The following is a 22023-nucleotide window of genomic DNA, read 5'->3' as shown; positions in this document are numbered from 1 at the left end:
GCAGTGAAAAGTGGTTTTGCTATAAGAAAAGACCCATTATGTGAGGGCAGATGAGTGCTACAGGTAGGACTCAGCCGTTTCTGGACTCATTTCATTTTGGTTAGCACGGAGCTTTAAGATATCACATTCCAGTCACAAAGTACACATGTAGAGCAGGGTCATTCAAATAATTAATATGTCACAGAGACATTTTAGCTGATGTTATCAAGAACTTTTAACACATATCGGATTCTGGTAGGACAGCCAAGGAAAAGTTCCCTTACGGTGCAAATAGTTTCCTTCAGTTGACAGCTAGTTTTGAAGAACAGAGCACTGTCTACTAAATAACGTTTACATTACTAGAATGATTAAAGTGAATAAGCGTTCGCAGTGAGAATGTGTTTGGCTGCTTGACCAGTGGTAACTCCAGTCCAACAGCTCCCTCATGGGGACTCCTGAGAAACTACAGATACTGAAAACCATACCTGCACTACACTCAGTAACCACCAGAAAGTGCCCTTGGCTTGGCTTTTGTCATCCCTGTATTCATATCGCCAAAGTTTCCATTTTAGCACAGGCTTAGACCTTGATGTTTGTGAATGGATTTTGAAAGCATGCATAATGCATTAACCGTTTGCCATAATACCCCCCAAAAAAGTGTTGACATTGAATGTAAAAAATAGTGTGGTGCTAGCATTCAATTAATTATTATCCACTTAATGGCATCTTACCACCTTAAGACACTCAAAACCCAACACATTTACTTGATCTGTTACCTGCTCACTTGAAACACATGACCCTCCACCAATCCCAGCCAGAAGAATTGTAATAATCTGCTAGTTTAACCAGCGCTTTCACGTTTAATGACAAACACACACAGATTCTCAATGCAACTACCCTCCTATACAGATTTAGTTGATTTCTCATATTTATGACGATACACTGATCTCCTTTACATATTCCTGTTGTGTGGTCTGTCCTTCCCTCTCCCCTCACACGGGCCTACAGTCACAGTGTAAACAATTCATTAAACAGGTGTGGAACAAAAAACACACAATGACCAATAATCTCAGTCACGGATTATCACAGAAAATCCAGATACTTTCTACACTATTGAAATACTCCACACTAATATGACAGGTTACCCATAGTTCACTGCATATCACAGATATGTAGTCGAAAACAGTGCCATCAGTATAGAACACGTCAGGTCAAAAACAGCAGAAAATTATAGGACGTGTGTCAAGATCTACATCTGATACATAAGAGAGTCAATTCACTGCATCACATAGAGAAGAAACTGCTATCATGAGTAGAAAGGTAGTAGTCGTATGGTAGAATTCATTCCCTTTAGACTTTTTTACAGTAGAAGTCTGTCTGATTTTACGTGCTTCAGAGAATGTGTGGGTGAAAATTTTTTCTGTGTGTTTTGTGTATTAATATGAGCAGCGATGTGAGAGGGAGATGTTGGTAACGACACGGGACAACTAAAAAAAACCCAAATAAAAACACTTAAAGACCTCCAGTAATCTCCTTTACTGGATCTGAGCCTGGTGGCATTTTCTCATCTACTGTATCAATGACAATCTGTAGATTAACTCAATTTAGACTACCGGAAAGCTAGTCCTTGTTTACAATGATCAGAAGTGCAATTCTCACAGTGAGGTTCAAACACATCATTGGACAGGTTTCACAACAACAACAAAAACATATTCAATAATTTATCGAACAAACAAAACAATCACGGCAGCAGGATGTGAAATACAGATGTCATTTAACTTCAGATTTTCAGAAAGAGCTATTTTACCCAAGATCCTGACCAGTGAGCTCAGAGTTATTCACATGGGTTCCTATGGCAACACTCAGGGTGGGTGGAGTCTACCTCACACCAACATCACATTGGCTGTCAAGAAGAACAGAGTGAGGTTATAGGAGCAGTGGTCAGGACAGTGTTCAGTCTTCAAACCTTCCCTCCAGAATGCTTTCAAAGGTGAACGGGAGGAACTTGAAGCCCTGGCCTACGTAGAACTTATTCTGGAATTCCACCCTAGAGAGAACAAGAGGCAACAGTTAACATCAGGCATATTACAATAAGAATCAATGCTACACAGACATACTAGTCAAGCACCATCAACAGTTATTCAAAAATCTTTTGAAAGTAAGTCTGAGGAGTCCCTTTAAACTGGAGTGTCTTTGAGGTGCAATATAGGTAGCCCTTAATGATTGTATCAAGCCAAAGCCAGGCAGAGATGATGGCAAGATGAGATGACCCCTGCTCTCCATTCCACAACCTCCCTGTGTAACCCACTTTAAAAACACACCCACGGTAGGGCCTAGGCCTGGTCCTCAGAAGCAAAACACAACCTTTATCTCCCCATTTATAAAATCTCCCTGCAAACTAACGGCTGGATAACCTTTCAATGGAGGAAGTCGACATGCTTGCCATTCCTCCCTACGTCTGGAGGTAGATTTTCATCTGGGTATGCTGGGGCTCTAGAATATTTCACTAGAATACGCTTACAAAGAAAAAGGTCAAACTTAGTGGCGTTATGTTTGATGTAGTCAACTAGCACTACTTTCCTTCAGAACATTTAAGGCAATAAAGAAAAATAGCGATAGGCTTTGTGTTTCTATGAATCGGAGATCGTAATTGCGCCCTAGACTGAAAACTGATTTCCAGTGAGCTCCAAGTGTATTGGGATAGTGACAAATGTTTTGATGTTTTGGCTCTGCACTCCAGCATTTTGGATTTGAAATGATGCACACAAATGACATACCCTCCACAAAATGCTAACCTCACCCTGTTATTGTAATGGTGAGAGGCTAGTATGTCTTGGGGGGTATGATATTTGTGCATCTAACTTTCTCGATCATTATTCACGATTCATTCAGGATTATCTGTAATTATGGTAGCATCCACATTCATGTAGTGTTGAGAAACATATTTTATTGTTATTTACAATAAAAGTGATTCCAAAATGACAAAACAATATTTACCATTCATTTCTGTTGGGCACAACTTAATACGAAATAACCAAAACAGCAAATTCATCCAACAAGTTTGTAGAGTCACAAGCTTGATGCAATCATTGTGTACTAGGAATACAGGTCCAAATACTAAACTTTTGACTACTTTAATACACAAGTGAATTTGTCCCAATACTTTTGGTCCCCTAAAATGGGGGGGGGACTATGTAAAAAAAAAAAAAGTGCTGTAATTTCTAAACGTTTCACCTGATATGGATGAAAATACCCTCATATTAAAGCTGACAGTTTGCACTTTAACTTCAGTGATTGTATCATTTCAAATCCAAAGGCAGTATTTGTTTGAAGTTAGAATGTCAGAATCTAAAATAGACCAAGAAGTGTTTAAGGGATGACTCCTCTCTCAGCTACTGGAGGAATCTCTGGCTGGATCAAATGATGGTTTTGGAATAGGAGTGAGTACATATGCATGTTGGCCACAGCTAGATCAACATTTACTACTGCTATACATTTTACAGACGCCTGACATTACTTTGGCAGTTCAAAATCACATTTACAACTGTGTTAGATAGCAGCCACTAAGCAAAATAAGTTTTTTTTTTTTTTAAAGTTATTTAGAAGGCCTCATGTCCCATTTGCCCTTCCCTAAGGGCCTTTCAGTGAGAGTGGTGCATTAGATTCCAATGTGCTGGGTAAATACAGTGATGAGGGTCTGTGTCAGCGCTGTGCGAGGGTGCCAGTGGATGATCACTTCCAGTTCAACAGGGCTGTTCTGAGACACTAGAAGTTTCTCCATGATGTCCTGCATATCACACACACTATCCTCCACTGCTTTATGGGATGCAGAGAGATTCCAGGTTCTGGGCCAGGAAAAAGCTGGAGGTGAGAGCTGGAAAACCACAGCTCCCAGTAGCACCGGTCTGCTTAATACCAGTGGGATGGAGAGACACGCCCTGTTTCCATTGAGACACACACAGTTGAGGGCTCAGAAGAGGCCCCGAGGAACTAGAGCTAAAACATCTGTTACCATAGTTTCACCAGCAGGGGGAGCTACAGGGGTGAGGCACATCTCCATGCCCTCTGACAGGAGGAAAATATTGAAGACATGCGCCTTCCTTTACAGGGTCTACAGACAATCACGGATTACAAAACCAAAACCTGCCCCGTCGCGGACATCATGCTTCCAAACAAATCAAAACAACTTCTTAGCGCGCTTTGAGGACAATACAGTGCCACCGACGTGGCCCGCTACCAAGGACTGTGGGCTCTCCTCCTCTGTGGCCAACGTGAGTAAAACATTTAAACGTGTTAACCCTCGCAAGGCTGCCGGCCCCGCGGCATCCCTAGCCGCGTCCTCAGCGAATGCGCTGACCAGCTGGCTGGCTGGTGTTTACGGACACATTCAATCTCTCCCTATCCCAGTCTGCTGTTCCCACATGCTTCAAGGCCACCATTGTTCCTGTTCCCAAGAAAACTAAAGTAACTGAGCTAAATGACTATCGCCCTGTAGCACTCACGTCTGTCATCATGAAGTGCTTTGAGAGACTAGTCAAGGATCATATCACCTCCACCCTACCTGACACCCTAGACCCACCCCAATTTGCTTACCGCCCCAATAGGTCCACAGACGATGCAATCGCATCACGCTGCACACTGCCCTATCCCATCTGGACAAGAATGCTGTTCATTGACTCAGCATTCAACACCATAGTACCCTCCAAATTCATCTCGAGTCCGGGTCTTGACCCCGCCCTGTGCAACTGGGTCCTGGACTTTGACGGGCCACTCCCGTCAAAGTCCATCCTCAACACTGGGGCCCCACAAGGGTACGTTCTCAGCCCCCTCCTGTACTCCCTGTTCACCCATGACTGCGTGGCCATGCACGCCTCCAACTCAATCATCATGTTTGCAGATGACACAACAGTGGTAGGTTTGATTACCAACAACGATGAGACAGCCTACAGGGAGGAGGTGAGGGCCCTCGGAGTGTGGTGTCAGGAAAATAACCTCTCAATGTCAGAAAAACAAAAGAGATGATCGTGGACTTCAGGAAACAGTAAAGGGAGCACCCCCCTATCCACATCGATGGGACAGCAGAGAAGGTGGAAAGTTTTAAGTTCCTCGGTGGACTCATCACAGACACACTGAAATGGTCCACTTATGCAGACAGTGTGGTGAAGAAGGTGCAACAGTGCCTCTTCAACCTCAGGAGGCAAAACCCTCACTAACTATTACAGATGCACAATCGAGAGCATCCTGTCGGGCTGTATCACCGCCTGGTACGGCAACTGCACCGCCCACAACCGCAGGGCTCTCTCCAGAGGGTAGTGAGGTCTGCACAACACATCACCGGGGGCAAACTACCTGCCCTCCAGGACACCTACAGCACCCGATGTCACAGGAAGGCCAAAAAGATCATCAAGGACAACAACCACCCGAGCCACTGCCTGCTCACTCAGCTTCCATCCAGAAGGCAAGGTCAGTACAGGTGCATCAAAGCTGGGACCGAGAGAATGAAAAACAGCTTCTATCTCAAGGCCATCAGATTTTTAAACAGACATCACTAGCACAGAGGGGCAGCTGCCTACCTACAGACTTGATATCATTGGCCACTTTAATAACTGGAACACTAGTCACTTCAATAATGTTTACATATCTCGCATTACATCTCATATGTATATACTGTATACTACACTATTCTATCTACCGCATCTTAGCCGCTATGTCACTGATCATCCATATATTCTTATCCCATTCCTATACTAGATTGTGTGTATTAGGTTTTGTTGTGGAGTTGTTAGATATTACCTGTTAGATATTGCTGCACTGTCAGATCTAGAAGCATTTCGCTACACTCGCAATAACATCTGCTAACCATGTGTATGTGACCAATAAAACGTGATTTGACCCACGTCAATGAGGAATCCAGACTAGCAGAAGATGGAGCCCTCCACAGCTTACAGTGGCTGTTAAGTGCAGGGAAGGTTCTAGAGACCTTAGTTTGAGACTCCACAGTGTGTGTTTCTCACCAGTGCAGACGCAGTGCGTGCAGGAAGGCAGACAGGCCCTCCATGATGAGCAGGATGCAGACAGTGAGGACGGCGAAGGCCCCGAAGATGATGGACAGGGCAACGAAACCCCCAAAGCTCCTGGAGGACAGGCCAAGGTGCATCACCATGGTCCACAGAACCTCTGACAGCTCTGTCAGATCACAGAGGAAGAGAAGGAAATCAACTGTTTTATTGTACCCTTTCAAAGAGAACCCAAAAAAAAAAAGGGTAGAGAGAGGCAGCGAGAGGGGAGAACATGAGGTTTATGTACTCACGTGCGTGGGCCAGGCTGAGGGCCCATAGGCGTAGGTAGGAAGCTGTGTTGGAGATGCAACCCAGACAGTATTCTATGGTGTGGATGGCCTGGTGCACAGCCACGTCCCCAAAGTTAAACTGGAGGAGGGAGAGAGAGAACACACATCCAGTATGAACCCCTAGGTGACAAGGACACAACAGTACAGGGACCGGGAGACTGGTCCAAATGAGGCCCGGGGCAATCTTTAACGACAGTAAAGTTCATGGCTAAACGGTACCACGTTGAGAAAGACATTCACTAGATTAAAACAGCTCCAGAAACAGCAGCCTGACCCACTAGTCAGACCCCTGTAGCAGAGGTCTCCCAAGAAGCTCTTTCCTTACGACCCATGAAGCAGATAAATGAGGAGCTGTGCAGGATATGCCATGCTGGTAATGGTAGTACCACCTCATGATCGGGGCAGACAGTAAGTACTGTGTGTGCTGCTGCGCATTAGAAGAATCCCTTGAACACCCAGAGACAGCAAAAACTCAAGACGACACACAGTCAGCCTCAGGGCACAGAACACACACATGCAGGACAGAGACACACACACACACACACACACACACACACACACACACACACAGAGGCTCAGAGACAGACTAGCAAGACATGCGCTTTGGGTAAGGGGATGGGGTGGGGGGCATGAGTGCCTGGCTTACCACTTCCTCCTCGGGGGCCTTGAAAGCAATTGACAACAAGTTACGTTTGTTAGTGACAGGACAACACAGTGATGAGAAAAAACAATGACATTAAAACATAGGAAACGGAGATGTATAATATACAGAAGGTGATTAGGTGTTGCAGTCATCACAGGCACTGGATCAAAACTACTGACAATGTTTCTTAAGGGGCTGCATAAAAACATTATGGCACTGGTATCTAGGGGATGCATAACCATTCCTCCAAAAGCATGCATTTGTGCATGCTTAGTATTGTGACAACATTCTACTGTGACATTTCCGGATATATCTATAGGCCTTTGATCTTTGGCATTATTGTTGTTGAGTTGGTGTCTGTGGTTGCTAGGGGAGACAGTGATGGGGAATGTAGAGAGCAATGGGGTTGGTGTCCCACTTCTGACAGTGACAGCAGGTGGGACTGGGCTATTTGGGTTACAGTCTGCTCAGCCATTCAGAGAGGCTGGTTAGGAAAAAGCTAACTAAAGCTTTAGCCTAGTTAACGGTAGTATAGCTATTTACCATATCGAAGACCAAAGATGGCATTTCCCAATTTAACACAAATTAATGAATTAAGTTCTGTCGTAGAGGATTAACACGGTTAGCGTAATTTGGATACTTGACCGGATGACCTGAGTAGTTTATAGGCAAGAATTCTGTAAAGGTGGCCTGTTAAAATGAGTTGCTTCATGTTAAAACAGAAATGCTATGTTTACTGTGTTAGTTACTTAGCACCCTGCCTGCCTGAACACCTGCTAGCCAGAGGAAGGAGCTGCACAACTCTAAACACATAACGCAGTCTGGTCAGTGAACTGGAAACACACTATGCAATTAATAAAAAATGTCTGGAAGAGGATTGCATGGTGATACATGCAACCACTCCAATCCAGCCAGCCTTTTGTTAATGAGCCAGAGCTCACATTATCAACATGTGCTGTAACACGGCTCTGAAACGTCTTGGAAATGAATACAACATACTAGAATTAAAAGATTTGTTCCAGCACAGCCCCGTCCAATGAATCACGTAGAGATCTCTTCACGTCCAAGGCCACAGAGTTTACAGTGGCATGGACTGTAGAGACTAACATTGCTAAATAAAGTAACCTCCGATCAAATAGAATTCCTCTCCACTTCAAAAGGTCAACAATGAGAGGAATCTGTGTGAGTCGCTTTGAAAGCTGCTCTATAAATCCTGGGTCCTGGGACCATAAAAGAGCAAGCTCTGTCTGTAAACAGCCATAACCGTTTCCTGAGAGCTACAGAAACAAACTGACAGCTCGTCTGGTTTGAGGTTCACAGGAGCCTGTTGTATCGTTTCATATGTTTATCAGAAACTCCTGAAAAAGGTGAGGGAGAGAACACAGAACAATCCCACAGACTGGTTACTGTCACACTGAATCAACTCTAAAAATGTAAAACTACATTTTTGTAGGTATTACAATAACGCACATGTTGGGAGTAATAAAAGCTGCTGGATTAGCTTTGTGGTCAGTTTCATTTGCTCCTGCCAGATCCCACTTCTATAATGAATACGTATTCTATGCTGCTGTAATCGAAGCAGCGAATAGGAGAGCTCTGGTAATGTTAAGTAAATGGGTGGGTTTCTATATGTGGCTGACGGCTTCATTATTCAAGGTTATTCCATCTGGGCAGTGTCCAATGGGATGCGCTATTAAGTCTTGGGCTAACATTATAATAGACTACTCTGGTCACATACTTCGTATGTGCTAGGCCAACAGAGTGGAGGCTGTGGGCATCCTGGTTTCTCACCTCATGCTCGTCGCTCTCCGAGTGCTGGGAGAGCTGGTCATGCTGGATGATCTCAGCCTGGTCCTCCGTGGGGCCGTTTCCCACCCGGATCCCCCCAAAGTTCTGGGTGCCCTGGAGGAACAGACAAGAGGACGACAGGGGTTATTGCTGGGGTGACGAACTCTACACTCCACATCCCAATGGTACTCAATGGAACAAATGTGTGTGGAAGGGCAAATGTTGGTACAGTACCAAGTTCTTCTGCCAGAGGTACTGTCGCCGCATAACCAGGGTTTTCACTATCAACATACAGGGAACACACGCCAGGGCTATCAACACCAGCAGCGTCTGAATAGCCATCTACGGAGGGGAAGGACGAGAGAACGAGGGATGTTAGATGCGTATGGGGCGTCACACATTATCCCACCATAAAATGGCTCACTCAATAAAAATAAAAAAAGGACAGATTGACAGATGAAAGGATGGATGGAATGATCACCTGTCCTCTGTAGAGGGGTTGGTTGGTGGGGTCGCTATAGTTGAACAGGAACATGTTGATGAAGGCGATGAGAAGACTGGGAGCATTTCTGGAGGTGTGAGCGTCGTAGGCCACCCACTTATAGAAGACCAGGATGACCAGGTACCCAAACAGACTGGCCATGAACACAATCTCTGGGATGAAGCCCAGGTAGATGTTCAGGGGTTTCTTGAAATACCTTCAGAAAAGAACAAGACATGTTCACCATCGGATAAAATAGACCTGTACAGACAGGAAACGAACTGTCATGGTTGCTTAAAGTTAGTCTGGGATAAAAAATGTAAATAGAAAAGAAAAAAAAGAAGAAAAAAAAATCTCCCCACCACTTGTTTTGGTAGACAGCAGAGGGATAAGGCTGGGGAAATATAAACCCTTTCAAATTCCTAGACAGTGCTCTATATACAAGGACTGTAGCTTAACTGTGACTCACAGGTGGTTGAAGAGACTGAGAGACACTCCAAACAGCATGTGGATGACCCCCAGGATCACTGACATCTTCATCTTGAAGGAGTTGAGGAAGGTCAGCTTGTTCGTGGCGATGTTCCAGATCTGAAGAACACAGTCAAACACAGTTATAAGACAATGAAATCAGGATGATATAAATGTAACATATTACATTTATCAAAATATATTTTTTTTTAGCTCACTATCCATCTTTATTTTAACTTTTAGCTTGTTTTCAGAGAAACTGAGTACTCACTGGGTCAATGCCAATGGGGTAAGGTCCATTGAAGACTCCTCTTACTGCGGGGTCCAACTGTAAAACCTTGTTTTCATCAAGTGTCTGAAACCTGAGGAGAACATCAAACATGGCATGAATCATCGCTTCAAAGGGCACTGCCAACAAGGTACAGGATGTAAACGAATCCAATCCACAGACAGTATGACACAGACAGAGGGGGATACTTACGACCAGGTGAGGTTGTTAACCCGAGGGTCGAACATGGGCCTGACGCTCCAGCCAGAGCCAAACAGGTTGAGGGACTTGGAGAAGCAGTCGTTGTAGATGATGCCGGTGTAGATCGAGAAGACGCCCATTAGTAGGATGATGTAGCGCCCAGCAAACACCATGCTGAACATCTACACAAAGACAGGAAGTGACACTGAATCTAACACCACATTGAACATCCACACCTGCAGACAGGAAGTGACACGTAACACTGTTAGAATCAAACTACGGCCACGCTCCGTTGCCAAACACTGTAGAACGTTGCGGACAGAAAAAACATGAGAACTGAAGTGATTCCTTATTCTACATGTCAGAGGCATGTTCGTTCTACATTTTATCTGAATGTTCCAAAATATTGCGTCCTGCTGAACGCGCACCACGTCAAACATCCACACAGACCAGAAGTGATACTTTACACTGTTAGAATCTGGTCTCAGTTACATTTTGTTTTAGCCATAGAGGATTTGGTTATTTATTCACACTCAAAAAGCCCCAACTTGAAAGTTAAACTGGCCATCTTGATGCCACTACAGTGTTAGGGCCATAGAATCTGTCTAAAGCAGAGAGGTAACCAAACCCTGTTAAGTCCCCAGTAAATGGAGCTAAAGGCTGGATAAAGGGTGAGGGATGGGGCTGATGGCATGGGTAGTGACGTCCCTACCTCATTGTCGTTCTTCTGGGCGACCAGGCGGCTCTCTCTCAGGACCAGGTAGAGGGCAGCGCAGGTCATGAGCACCCCGTGGCCCAGGTCCCCAAACATGACAGCGAATAGGAAGGGAAAGGTGATGATGGTGTATGGGGCTGGGGATAGGGAGGACTCATGAGCGTACACAGAGGAATGGGAGAGTGAGCCAACCCAAGCTCACACTGACACACGTACCAGTGATACACAATACAGCATGATCAACAGTGATGGGGTGATAATGGGGGAAATAGACTTGGCACCTGGGGTGAACATTTATCACCTGCTTTGGCTCAGTGATCTAGCCAGCTGAACACAGACATTATGTGAGCTATGAGAGGAGGTTGGTGTCATCAGCTGTGGTTACCTGGGTTCATCTCGCGGTAGTTGCCGATACCGTAGGCGTCTACGATGTTCTGGAAGCCCGAGGTGAACTTGTTGGTCTTGTTGAAGGTGGGCGGGGTCTGCTTGGTCTGCATCCTGTTGAGGATGGAGGGGACGGTGGAACCACTCTTCTCCTGGAGACCAAGACAGAAAGACGGTCAGAGAAACGTGCTCAGAGAATGGTCAGGAGGACACAATACCACTCAGTTAACTTCTACAGGGACTTGAGGTATTCAGCCCTACAAGGCATTGAGAACAGCAGGAGTTGCCCTGCTAGCTCAATCTCCCATGAATGTGTCTAACAAAGGGATGTTGTGTTCCAGCCAGAGTGACTGTCAGCTGGCCTGGGATCTCCTCAGCACTCAGGAAGGAGAGGAATCCTCCTGCTTTCCCCATTAGTCTGTCGACTGGGCACTGGGGCCTTCCATACCTCCATCACTCACGAAGATCTGCAACAACGGCTTCAATAAATCCGATTAATATGACAGATTCATTTCCACAGCTGGTTTAGAGATGAATCTATCATACTACATGCATCATCTGATCTCCCACGCCTGCTGTGTGTGAAGGACAACAGCTTGTCCAAGGGATGGTTCGACGGCTGAGATGGAAGCAGAATCGGTGCGTGTATTGAGGGCAGTATGTCCCTGTGTTTCTCAATGAGACATGTGGGGTAAAAATAGCCTGAGGGGATAAATGCAGCATGGAGACTGAATGCTGTGCGTGACAGGGTTAAGCCCTTACTGGCATGAACAGGACTACAGAACAGGACTACAGAACAGAATGACGTCCTGATACCGCTGGAATCTTGCCTCATACGTGTAAAATCCTCACATAGCCAGCACCGATGCAGTGCCTCTCCACGCCCTGTTAGCACTGTCTCTCAGTCTGGATCTGTTATGACTTAACGGCCTAACAGAGTCCAGGCATAATGACCTCAACGCTGGGTTAACTGGTGACTATGAAGCTCGCTGGTTCTTAATGTCTTAATGCTAAGGTGTCTTCCATCAATGAACTTGACCTAAACAGTATGATAGAAATGCCCCATTAAATAGATACGGAATGAACCCATTCCCACTATTTTCAACCAGAGCCCTATGGACTCCAAAAAGGTAATAGGGTGCTATTTGGGACGCAACTTAAAACTTCCTGTACCTCCCCCATGCCTCTAGTCAAGAGGGGTGTCCACTCAACTCACCGTGCCTCTCCGCAGGGCGAACTGGATTGAGTCCATGTCTGACACGGGGCACCACACCTCGGCGATCAGACACTTCTGGGTGACATCGATGTTGCACAGGTTCAGGGTGTGGTAGACGGCCTTCATCTTCCTCACCTTGATGAACCACACCCTGACGGTCTTGGCTGCAGCCTGCAGGACCCGCTGTCTGTGGTCCTCCGTCTGGTTCAGCACCTGTAGCGGGGAGGGAGATCAGGGTTTGAGATATGAAGACAAGATGCGACTAGTTGAAACCTTGCGTGGCTGGGTACAGAACATATGCAGCTGTGTAACTAGCTCAGGTGCTCTGTCCTAGACAGTCTACAGACTGTTCATGTGTCTGACAAAGTTTGCAGGCAGTTCTCAATGAACACATTCGCACTCAGCATTTAAAACAAAAACGAGGTATGTGCCTAACTAAACCGACCTCAAATGGAAAACTAACAGATGCAGGCCAGGGCCGGAGACTGTGGCATCAGAACAATCCTCTAGTAGTTTCCACTCAATGCTAGAATTGTGTGGGGAGTGGCATTGAACTGTCTGCATAGTGTGCCTTCCCTACATGTCCAGAACAGCAAGTGCTGTTACAATGAATCAGGTTCCCCTTCTTATTTGTGGAGGTGGTTCACATTAATAGAAGGCTTTGCTGGGCAGTGTGCACTGTGTGATCAAGTTTGATGAGGGGTTATATCAGACCCAGCGTAGCTGGGTTTCCCGTAAGAGCCAGCAGAGGTGTTCTCAGGTATACAGCACTGACTCATATCAAGTTAATGTCTTATGATCAGCGGATTGCTAACATGCCGCTACCCTACACCCACTCTCGCCCACGTTGTTGAGACCCTCTCACGCCCACAAACACACACTGTTCACTCCCAAACTAGCGGGCCGGGCATTTCCCTTCCTCCCTCGCCCTTCCCTCTTGACGACGACTATCCCGCCCCCGTAGCGACGGGCATAACAGTGACCCCTCAAACAGCGAGGCAAGCATTCCCAGGCACTTACTGGCAATGAGAGGATGTTAACATTTCTGGCAGACAGGGGGCCTGCCAAACGTAATTCAGAGTCTCTCGCTCTCTCCTAAGCTCTCCGTCCACACTGGGGGCTGGAACTGGTCCTGAACCACAGAGATTCTCAACACACACCACTGAAACATACACACACCACTGGGTGTCTGTCTATCAGAGAGAAGTGGTATGTGAGTGACTATTTTTTATTTATTTTTAATTCAAGCTAAGCCCATTCCTGAGAATGCGAGTAGTAAATGTGGTCACTATGTGAGTGTGGGTGAGAGTGTGGGTGGAGTGGGTGGCTAATTGGCTGAACTCCGTGTAAACCACCCTGATGATCAGCTGGTTTCCTATATGCGAGGAGAGTGAGGGTTCCTCCTAGCCAAACAAGGAAAGGATGCCTCCTGTCCATCCAAGTGCAAACCATCTGCGCCACCAGACTACGTAGGGCTTTGGAGCAGAACACAATAACAGAAGTGGGTATTCCCAGAGGGAGTATTGGGTTTCTCTTAGTATAGGGATGGTGTTGCACCATACGCCGCTGCTGTTCCATGGAAGGCTAAAATGAAGTTATGTCTGTGTGGGCTGGACTCCTAAAGACCACAGCTCACATGTTGCTCAACAGCTGCAAAAACCAGAAAACACTGAGACAAGCATTGTTTCTGGGTCACCAGACACAGTTGGCACAAGGAGACAGAGTGTTAGACACTGGATTATAATACTAAATAGGTGGTGTGTTTGTGTTGGGATTGGCCTGTCCCAGTCCCGTGCCTGTTTTTGCCCCGTTTTAGAGCGGTGAGTCACTGTGCCAGGTTTAGAGGTGCTCTCCCAAAGCCAGGCCAGTATGTGTGTAGGCAGGAGAGTATATCCACTGGCAGAGGCAGATCCAGTTCAGCCACCTCATGGGCCTGGCACGGCACGAGTGACAACCGTTTCTGACCTCTCCCTGTAGCTTTTTCACACCCAGCTCCACCCAGCCCATTGATGCTGACGCCCACTGCCGCCAAAGAGGTTGAGTGAGTCAGAAACTGAAGCCAGAACGTTTGAGATATGAACACTGCAGACAGACAGAAGTTAACTCAATTTGAAGGCCTCCCTAATGTGATCAACAAACATGTCCTCTGTGGTTTTGTGTGATAGATAAAATATCTATTATGGCAACACTGCTGGGGGACCTAATCTAGTATCAGTCTTTCCCTCCACTTCATAATTTGGCTGAGGGCTTGACGGCTCAGTACAAAGGAAACGGCAGAAAGAGGAACTGAAACTTCCGCGGCCATTGCATCAGCAAGACGCAGAGCAGGAAACCTGACTACGCAAAAGTCTTAACGTTAGCAAAAAGTTAAGAGTCCATCCAAAAAGCACATCAAAAGATGACTAATGTCATGTTGAACAATAGAAAGAAGGTTTGGTTCCTAAAACAAATAACTAAAACCACCTTTGAATTAGCCACATACCTCATGTGGTCACCTACCACTCCCCTCCACCACAGCCTCTGGCAACTGAGTATACAGTTACAGAGAAAACAGAACACTGATCAGAAGCCATGATAGAGCCCAGATCAAGTTCACAATGAAAACAGATGAAATATTGAAAGACTAATTCACTTGAAAAATGTAAGGATCTGTTCGATTTAATTTGTAACAAGACATGATGTAAATATCTGTTAGTTTTGGCTGGCTGGCTGACTGTGGGTGGACTCCCTGTCTGTGTTACAATAGGCCAGGCAGGTCGTACCATCTGCAGGTCATCGATACGGGTGGCCACCCCTGCAGCCATCTCCTTCCTCTCCTGGGGGGTCTCTGGACAGGGGTACAGTGACGCTCGGAACCTGAGAAGTGAAGGTGAGAGGGAATGATTAACCCAGAGTGCCTGGAGCGGAACAGAAAACCAATTACAACATTCCTCTGTCTAGATTAGTCAGTGTTTCTTGAATTCCTCAACCAATCATAGCCCCTTACCCTTCACATATCTTCTTAACCCGCGTCTTCAGCTGATCTCCTTGGAAGAATATGATGAACACAGACTTATAGACCTGGTCACCCTGTAGGAGAAACATATAAACTTGAGTTAAGTGAAGAGGAGACAAAACCTTGCCTGATAGTGCAGAAGTATCACTATCATAAAATGTATGGCTGAGGTAGCATGAATAAGGACATCAGTGCCACTCATATGACAATCACACAATGCCACCAAGCGGTCATGTTACGACAGCATCCCACTGAATAGGTCACACAAAATCCTGCACAGTTTTTGTTCCCCTAAGCCCTCCAGATTATTATACTAGTATCAGTGAATAGTTACTGACCGTGGCAGGGTCCTCCAGTGAGTCTTCAATGTCTGCCTGCCTCAGGAACACGTTACCACGGCAAACCCTCCACAGCATCCTCTCAAACGTAGGAATGCGCTCCCTGCTGATCACCCCGGCAACAAACCTACAGGAAGACAATAAGGCATGGATCAGCATTTACCTACCAAATGTATATCCCTCATCTCAAAATAAGGTGTTTGATATTTGCAATGAGTTAGGTCCCTAAATGGCAGCTCAAGTTGAAAGCTGGTCGAAGATCGGTCCGTCATGTAATGGTATTACAGAATGAAACCCGGGCACATAAGGACAGAGGTCATTGATTTGATTGTTCATACTGGTGATGGGAGCACTGCTGATGAAAGCATCCTCTCTGGATAGTGCAGGACATAGGAATGGGAGCTGAGGGCTGAGGGCATGGATCACAGCTCACATGTTGCTCAACAGCTGCAAAAGCCATGGAGGAGCATCAAACAGACATCAGATGGGAACCCCTAGGGCCTTGGGGCACTGCATCCGTACCAAGCAATCCATTAGCAAATGAGCACTAAGCTTTGCCACATCCACAGTATTGAGCTATTTTAGTTACGGTTTTCTGAGAGTGATTTTTTTCACCCCATTTTCTGTTATAATTGTCCCCGATTTGCTTACTCTTTATGACATTAAATCAAATCTCTTTGTCTCTGTCTGCAAATAGATTACAACCTTTGAAGTCCCCCCTCTTCTAGAATGTGTGTGTCCATGTATCAATTTTGTGTTGCTGGTGTTTGCATGCTCTGTGAACTGCTTATCATCAGTCTGTGATTTGCCGATCTGCTCACTCTCTCCACTACTGAAGACAGAACCCTGATAAACAGAGCTACATCTTACTGCCAAGCAACAGGCTAGTGGTAGCACCTGTAGTAGTACTGGCCTCTTACCAACCATTAAAAGTCATTAGAAAACAATTGTCCACCGATACTGAGAGCATGTGGGCTGTCAGCTTGGGGACTGAGTACGCAGAGAGACACAGAGCACCGCCACACACACTCCGTCAAGTGACCTTAGTCGCCCGACAGCCTGAGCTAGTGTGGGCCAAACCACTTAGGTGTTACACTGACTGACTCCACCTCCAGGAAGAACCGCTGGTTTAATGTAATGACAGTCTTTTCATTGACCTTTAAGTCTTGAGGAGATGGCTAATCCATCCATAATAGAGTGGACCAAGGACTCAGACTCACCCCAGTCTGAGAGGAGCACGGGTCCCTGCTTCAGCGGGATCCATCAGGGTAGACGACTCCTCCAGCAGGTTGGGGTCCTCCATCTGCAGTGGGGCGGAGAGAATGACAACCATTACATTTAGACCAAGAGATTTTCAGCCAATTAGACGTATGATAGCACATTGCATCCCTGTTTTCAGGGAACAACTGGCTTTCTTTGTTGGGTAACTATTTACACCCTGGGAAGGTTTGACAGATCAGTGGCTTGAGCTCTGGGCAGGAGCATGATATTGAACACAGGCCAGGCTCCTCATAAAACATAGTAAACAGCGAGCTGGGGTTTATATGAACAGTAAATGATTGGCAAAAAAGGCTACACATTCAGCTGAATGATTTACTCCCATGCAACCTCATAAGCGCTTGTAAAATAGGTGATAACATTCTAAGTTCAAGTAGCTTTGCTTACAAACTCAGTGGAGTGGATTTGATGCAGGTCAAAGGTAGACAGTAGGTAGTCTCGTCTCAGTCATATGCGAATGACTATCTGCGTATGGCGTATTACTTTGCTATGTAACCTAGTTGCATCGTTAAACTTGAATAACTGGTCTGGGGTTGGGGGATGTAATTACCTAGCCGTTATAAATACACAAGTCTTATGCTACCATATACTGTACACAGGATGCAGACATCTGACCCATACTAAGTTAACATAATCCTATGATCCATTATGAAGTCTGCAAGGGGTCTAGTCAATAAGGCAGGCACAGAAACACTGTAAGTAGTGAATCGGTTTGTGTACAGTGGAGTTGACCTCGTCGAAGAATTGCTGGGTGCGGCGCAGGATGTGCTTGAGCTCCGTCAACTCTAGGAAGTTCTTCTTCAGGGCCTCCTGGTTGGTGTTGATCTCCTTCAGCTCATTCTCTAGCTTCTCAAAAGTGGCCTATAGAGACAGAGGGTGATGGGGGAGTTAGTGAGCTGGGGACATGGTGAGATGAGCACTTTGTAACCAGAGTGGATTCTTAGAGAGAACGGAGAGAAGTTACCTCCAGGTCAATCATGTCCCTAGGAAGCGGGACCTCTGGGTTCTCTCCCGTGTCCACCATTGGAATGTTGGCTTTCTTGATCTCCTTCTCCACAAACCCTGTGAGAGAGCGAGATGACTGGGTCTGAGTAGGGATAACTAATAGCAGTGATACTGTTGTAAATATGGGGGAGAATAATGAGTGAAGCAATGGGTTAAACACTTGAGCTCACTCACGAAGCTTGCGGTCCATCTCCTCACATCGACGCACTTCGTTGACAAACTTGCGCTGAAACACGTTCACGTCTGGGTTCAACTGTAATGCAAACATGCAAACTATTCAAAACCTTTGCCATCGCAGGGATAAAAATGACTTAAATCCATTTACCAGTATCTGGCATATATTCAATTAGAGACAAACATTGCGTTGTAACACTAAGACGCATTCAAAGAAATTGCAGCTTACGCTACTTCTATAAAAATGCAATAACTTATCCAGGAAACCTCAGAGCAAAAACAGCATTACTAACATCTTCTGAAAACAGTGCGGACACCAGTTAGCTATCATATGGTCTTATGAATGAGGAGAGGTAATACAACCAAATAAAGGGTATAATAACATACTGGGTACAACAGCTAGTCCCTTTCAGTGTTTCCCCTAGGATCTTTTTCAGAACATGTGGCAAAGTTGATGTGGAGGATGAGGAGAATGTCCTTATGCTGGGGCAGTCTGGGGGAAATGCACACCAGTGAGTTTTTTGGGGGAGAACGACTGAGACATTCACTTCTGGTGACTTTTTTTTTTTTTTTAAAGGACATTCTACGGCAAAACGCATTAAAAGTTAAATTATGTTGACACCATCTGAAATATAATTTTCCCTTTAAAAGCACTACAGCCTAACTGATGCAGCATAGCAGCTTCAAACACATTGGCTGAAACATGGCACTGCCCATCTGAATTTACCTAACTGAAAAACACCAAAGACTCAATGAGTCAAATGCTACAAATATACACTGAGTGTACAAAACATTAGGATCACCTGCTCTTTCCATAACAGACTGACCAGGTGAATGCTATGATCCCTTATTGATGCCACCTGTTAAATCTGCTTCAATCAGTGTAGAGATAGCCTAAAATAGGGACAATTGACTGTGTATGTGCGCAATTCAGAGGTTGAATTGGCAAGACAAAAGATTTAAGTGTCTTTGAACGGGGTATGCCAGTAAGCACCAGCCGCATCTGTTTTAGTGTCAAGAACTGCAATGCTGCGGAGTGTTTCACGCTCAACAATTTACTGTGTGTATCAAGAATGGTCCACCACCCAACTTGACACAACTGTGGGACGCATTGGACTCAGCATTGCCCAGCCTCCCTGTGGAACGCTTGACACCTTGTCAAGTCCATGCCCCAACGAATTGAGGCTGTTCAGAGGGCAAAATGGGGTGCAACTCAATATTAGGAAGGTGTTCCTAATGTTTTGTACACTCAGTGTACATTCTAACTTCAGGGTTTTTTTCTGGAACAAAATGGGGCTTAGGTGTTGAGTGTGGACGTGGTCAATAGCACGATATCCAACAGAACATTTGAGGCCCTCTTGGCTACAGAGAAAGTTTTCCTGCAATTCTACACATTTTGGGAAGTGGCGCGGCAACAATTTAGCAGCGGCGACCCGCCGCTACTAAATGAATAAGGGAGAAACACTGCCTTAGTTTTCCCCCACACCATATGATCCCTGGAGGGATGTCATGTGTGAGCTTTCCCATGCTCAGCCTAAAGGGTCAGCTATGTGTACATGATGAAAATGTTGCAGACGCCAAGGTATGTGCTTTCACAACCATCGGACTGATTCGATGTTACTACTACAGACTAGCATATTCATCTACCTCCTTCCTGAGTTTGTCCGTTAAGAGCCATACATTACACTGTTCTAGACCTACATAGCCTGAAGATGGATTGACAGACAGAATAGCACTCAAAATAGGAAAGAGACAATAAGCACAGAGTCTAGCTCTAGAGAGAGCATCACAATGAGGAATGGAAGAGAAGCCTGGACGACTCACATCACGGAATTGCACCATTCCGATCTCTCCCAATTCGCTGACGCAGCAGTAGGCAGACTCTGATTGGAGGTAGAGCTGGGCCAGGGTCATCTCCTCACTTCTGAAGAGTTCCCCCATGATGGTGCAGTGTGGAGCACCTGCTCAGCACAGCGATCAACGGGATTCTCCTGGATATCTAGCTAGGGACAAAAAGATTGAAAACGTCACCTGCACAGTAAACAGGAGAAGCTGTGTTCCACCAGAATGGATGAGCCAGCAATGTTTTCAAAAAGACAGACAAATGAGAATACATAGGCCTACATTGCCAACGGAGTTCTCGTGTTTCCTTTTACACTACAATAGCCTTAACTTTTTTATTTGAAGTGTAATTGCAGAGAAGAAGATATTGGCATAGACCTGCATCCTCTTCTAATCTGTGTGTTGTAAGGATGACCCTAACTGTACATCAGTAATGAACATTCTGTATTAGTGGTGTGATAGTTTATACTTAAGCCAGAAGCAGGCATGAGACTGAAAGAATCTGACATCTAGCCCCCATAATCGTTGCAGGAATTCAGTGTCGCTCATTAGTCATTATTTTGTCATGAAACTGGGGAGACACTCTTCAAGAACCATAATACATGTCAAAGTAAAAGTACCATCATATGTGCCAGTACAATCCTCATTTAGTTTCATCTCACAATAGGCTCATCTTGTACAATCAATTACAGAATTTCTAGCCAAGCCTTTGCGTTTCTCAGTCTAGGGTGCAAACTGACTCAGGACAGACAACAGGTTCACACTATATTCATTAGAAGTAAGTTAAACACACATATTCATATGTTCTTGAAGTGCAAATGCCTCGAGTGCCATAACAGGTTTAGCTAGTTAGCTATGGATTAAACCGCATCATGTGATCTGATTTAGCAGTCAAGCAGGATTAAATCTTCAATATTAACGCTAACTACAACGGTTGAACAAGTGGGGATACATTTAGCAAACTATATCGTTAAAGTCCATGCAAGAGGATCTCTTTAGTAGGGTCACTGCTTGTTCAGCATATCTGCGTGACCATTTTTTGTCCGCATCCTTGACAGCTCGAGTGAGTCTGATCAGCTGTCAAAACACACAAACACTAACGTTAGTTAACTAGTTACATTCTAAGAACAAAGCAGTTCGTTCTAAATTTAATTTCGGTAGCCAGCGGTACAATTAATTGATGCAAAGCCGATATGAACTGACAATTAAATTGCACCTCTGGCTAACTGGCTAATTTAGCTAACAAACATTATTAGCTAGTTAGCCAGGGCGCAGGAGAAGCACTTGTTGGACCTCAAACTTTCTAGGAACGTACGCTGGCTAACGTTGTTCAGCAAAAACAATGTTATATTACAGTACAAATGTACTAGCCAACGTTTTTCCTCGACTGACACTCAAGGTTTTGACAGAAATCTAAATAATCTTAAATCATAGCAAATTAAACCTAGCTACGGTAACCGGATAACTTTAGCGAGTTACACAGTGAAGTGGATGTTACTGAATCATCCGTAACGTTTGCTTTACTAGTTACAAGGGGGGAAAAAACATATTTTGGAAACAATGCTGGTATTGAACAGCGAATACTGTCACCAAACCATCAATTTCTTACTATTGTTGTAGCTAGCTACTAGTCTTCCGCTCCCAGTTTTCAACGCTATTCCACACACAGCCCTCAACGAAATATCAGCTGATCAGCCTTCACGATCAGAGGCTTGGCTACTGACGTCACCACGCACGATATTGATGATCATGATGACGCACACCTCAACTCATTTGAAGATAATATCTAGTTGTTGGCGTTCACATAAACAAACGTGTTATTTAGCAGACGCTCTTATCCAGAGCGATTTACAGGAGCAATTAGGGTTAAGTGCCTCGATCAAGGGCACAATGACAGAT

At 45.2% G+C, this 22023-nt stretch overlaps 1 protein-coding gene across 5 annotated transcripts; it reads right to left on the bottom strand.

The window, feature by feature from the left end:
- Positions 1-815: 815 nt before the first annotated feature.
- Positions 816-21814, bottom strand: LOC115198047 (V-type proton ATPase 116 kDa subunit a-like). Of its 5 annotated transcripts, none has more exons than XM_029759717.1 (22): positions 21734-21814; positions 20107-20285; positions 18283-18361; positions 18068-18165; positions 17824-17964; positions 17046-17128; positions 15826-15952; positions 15479-15561; positions 15255-15348; positions 12493-12705; positions 11278-11428; positions 10890-11029; positions 10190-10359; positions 9980-10070; positions 9710-9828; positions 9241-9457; positions 8994-9101; positions 8763-8873; positions 6975-6992; positions 6290-6407; positions 5994-6165; positions 816-2026 (listed from the first exon to the last, which is right to left on the bottom strand). In XM_029759717.1, exons 2-22 carry the CDS (start codon positions 20221-20223, stop codon positions 1933-1935), a joined length of 2544 nt encoding a protein of 847 aa, XP_029615577.1. In that variant the 5' UTR covers positions 20224-20285; positions 21734-21814; the 3' UTR covers positions 816-1932. The 5 variants fall into 5 exon arrangements, with proteins under 5 accessions (XP_029615577.1, XP_029615589.1, XP_029615581.1 ...); XM_029759729.1 differs by having other exon boundaries at positions 17836-17964; XM_029759721.1 differs by having other exon boundaries at positions 20107-20281; positions 21734-21799.
- Between the last annotated feature and the right edge of the window lie 209 nt (positions 21815-22023).

This window comes from Salmo trutta, chromosome 1 (genome assembly GCF_901001165.1).
Source record: "Salmo trutta chromosome 1, fSalTru1.1, whole genome shotgun sequence".
NCBI classification, from domain to species: Eukaryota; Metazoa; Chordata; class Actinopteri; order Salmoniformes; family Salmonidae; genus Salmo; species Salmo trutta.
The sequence above is the reverse complement of the archived record's forward strand: the minus strand, read 5'-3'. Positions and strand labels throughout refer to the sequence as shown.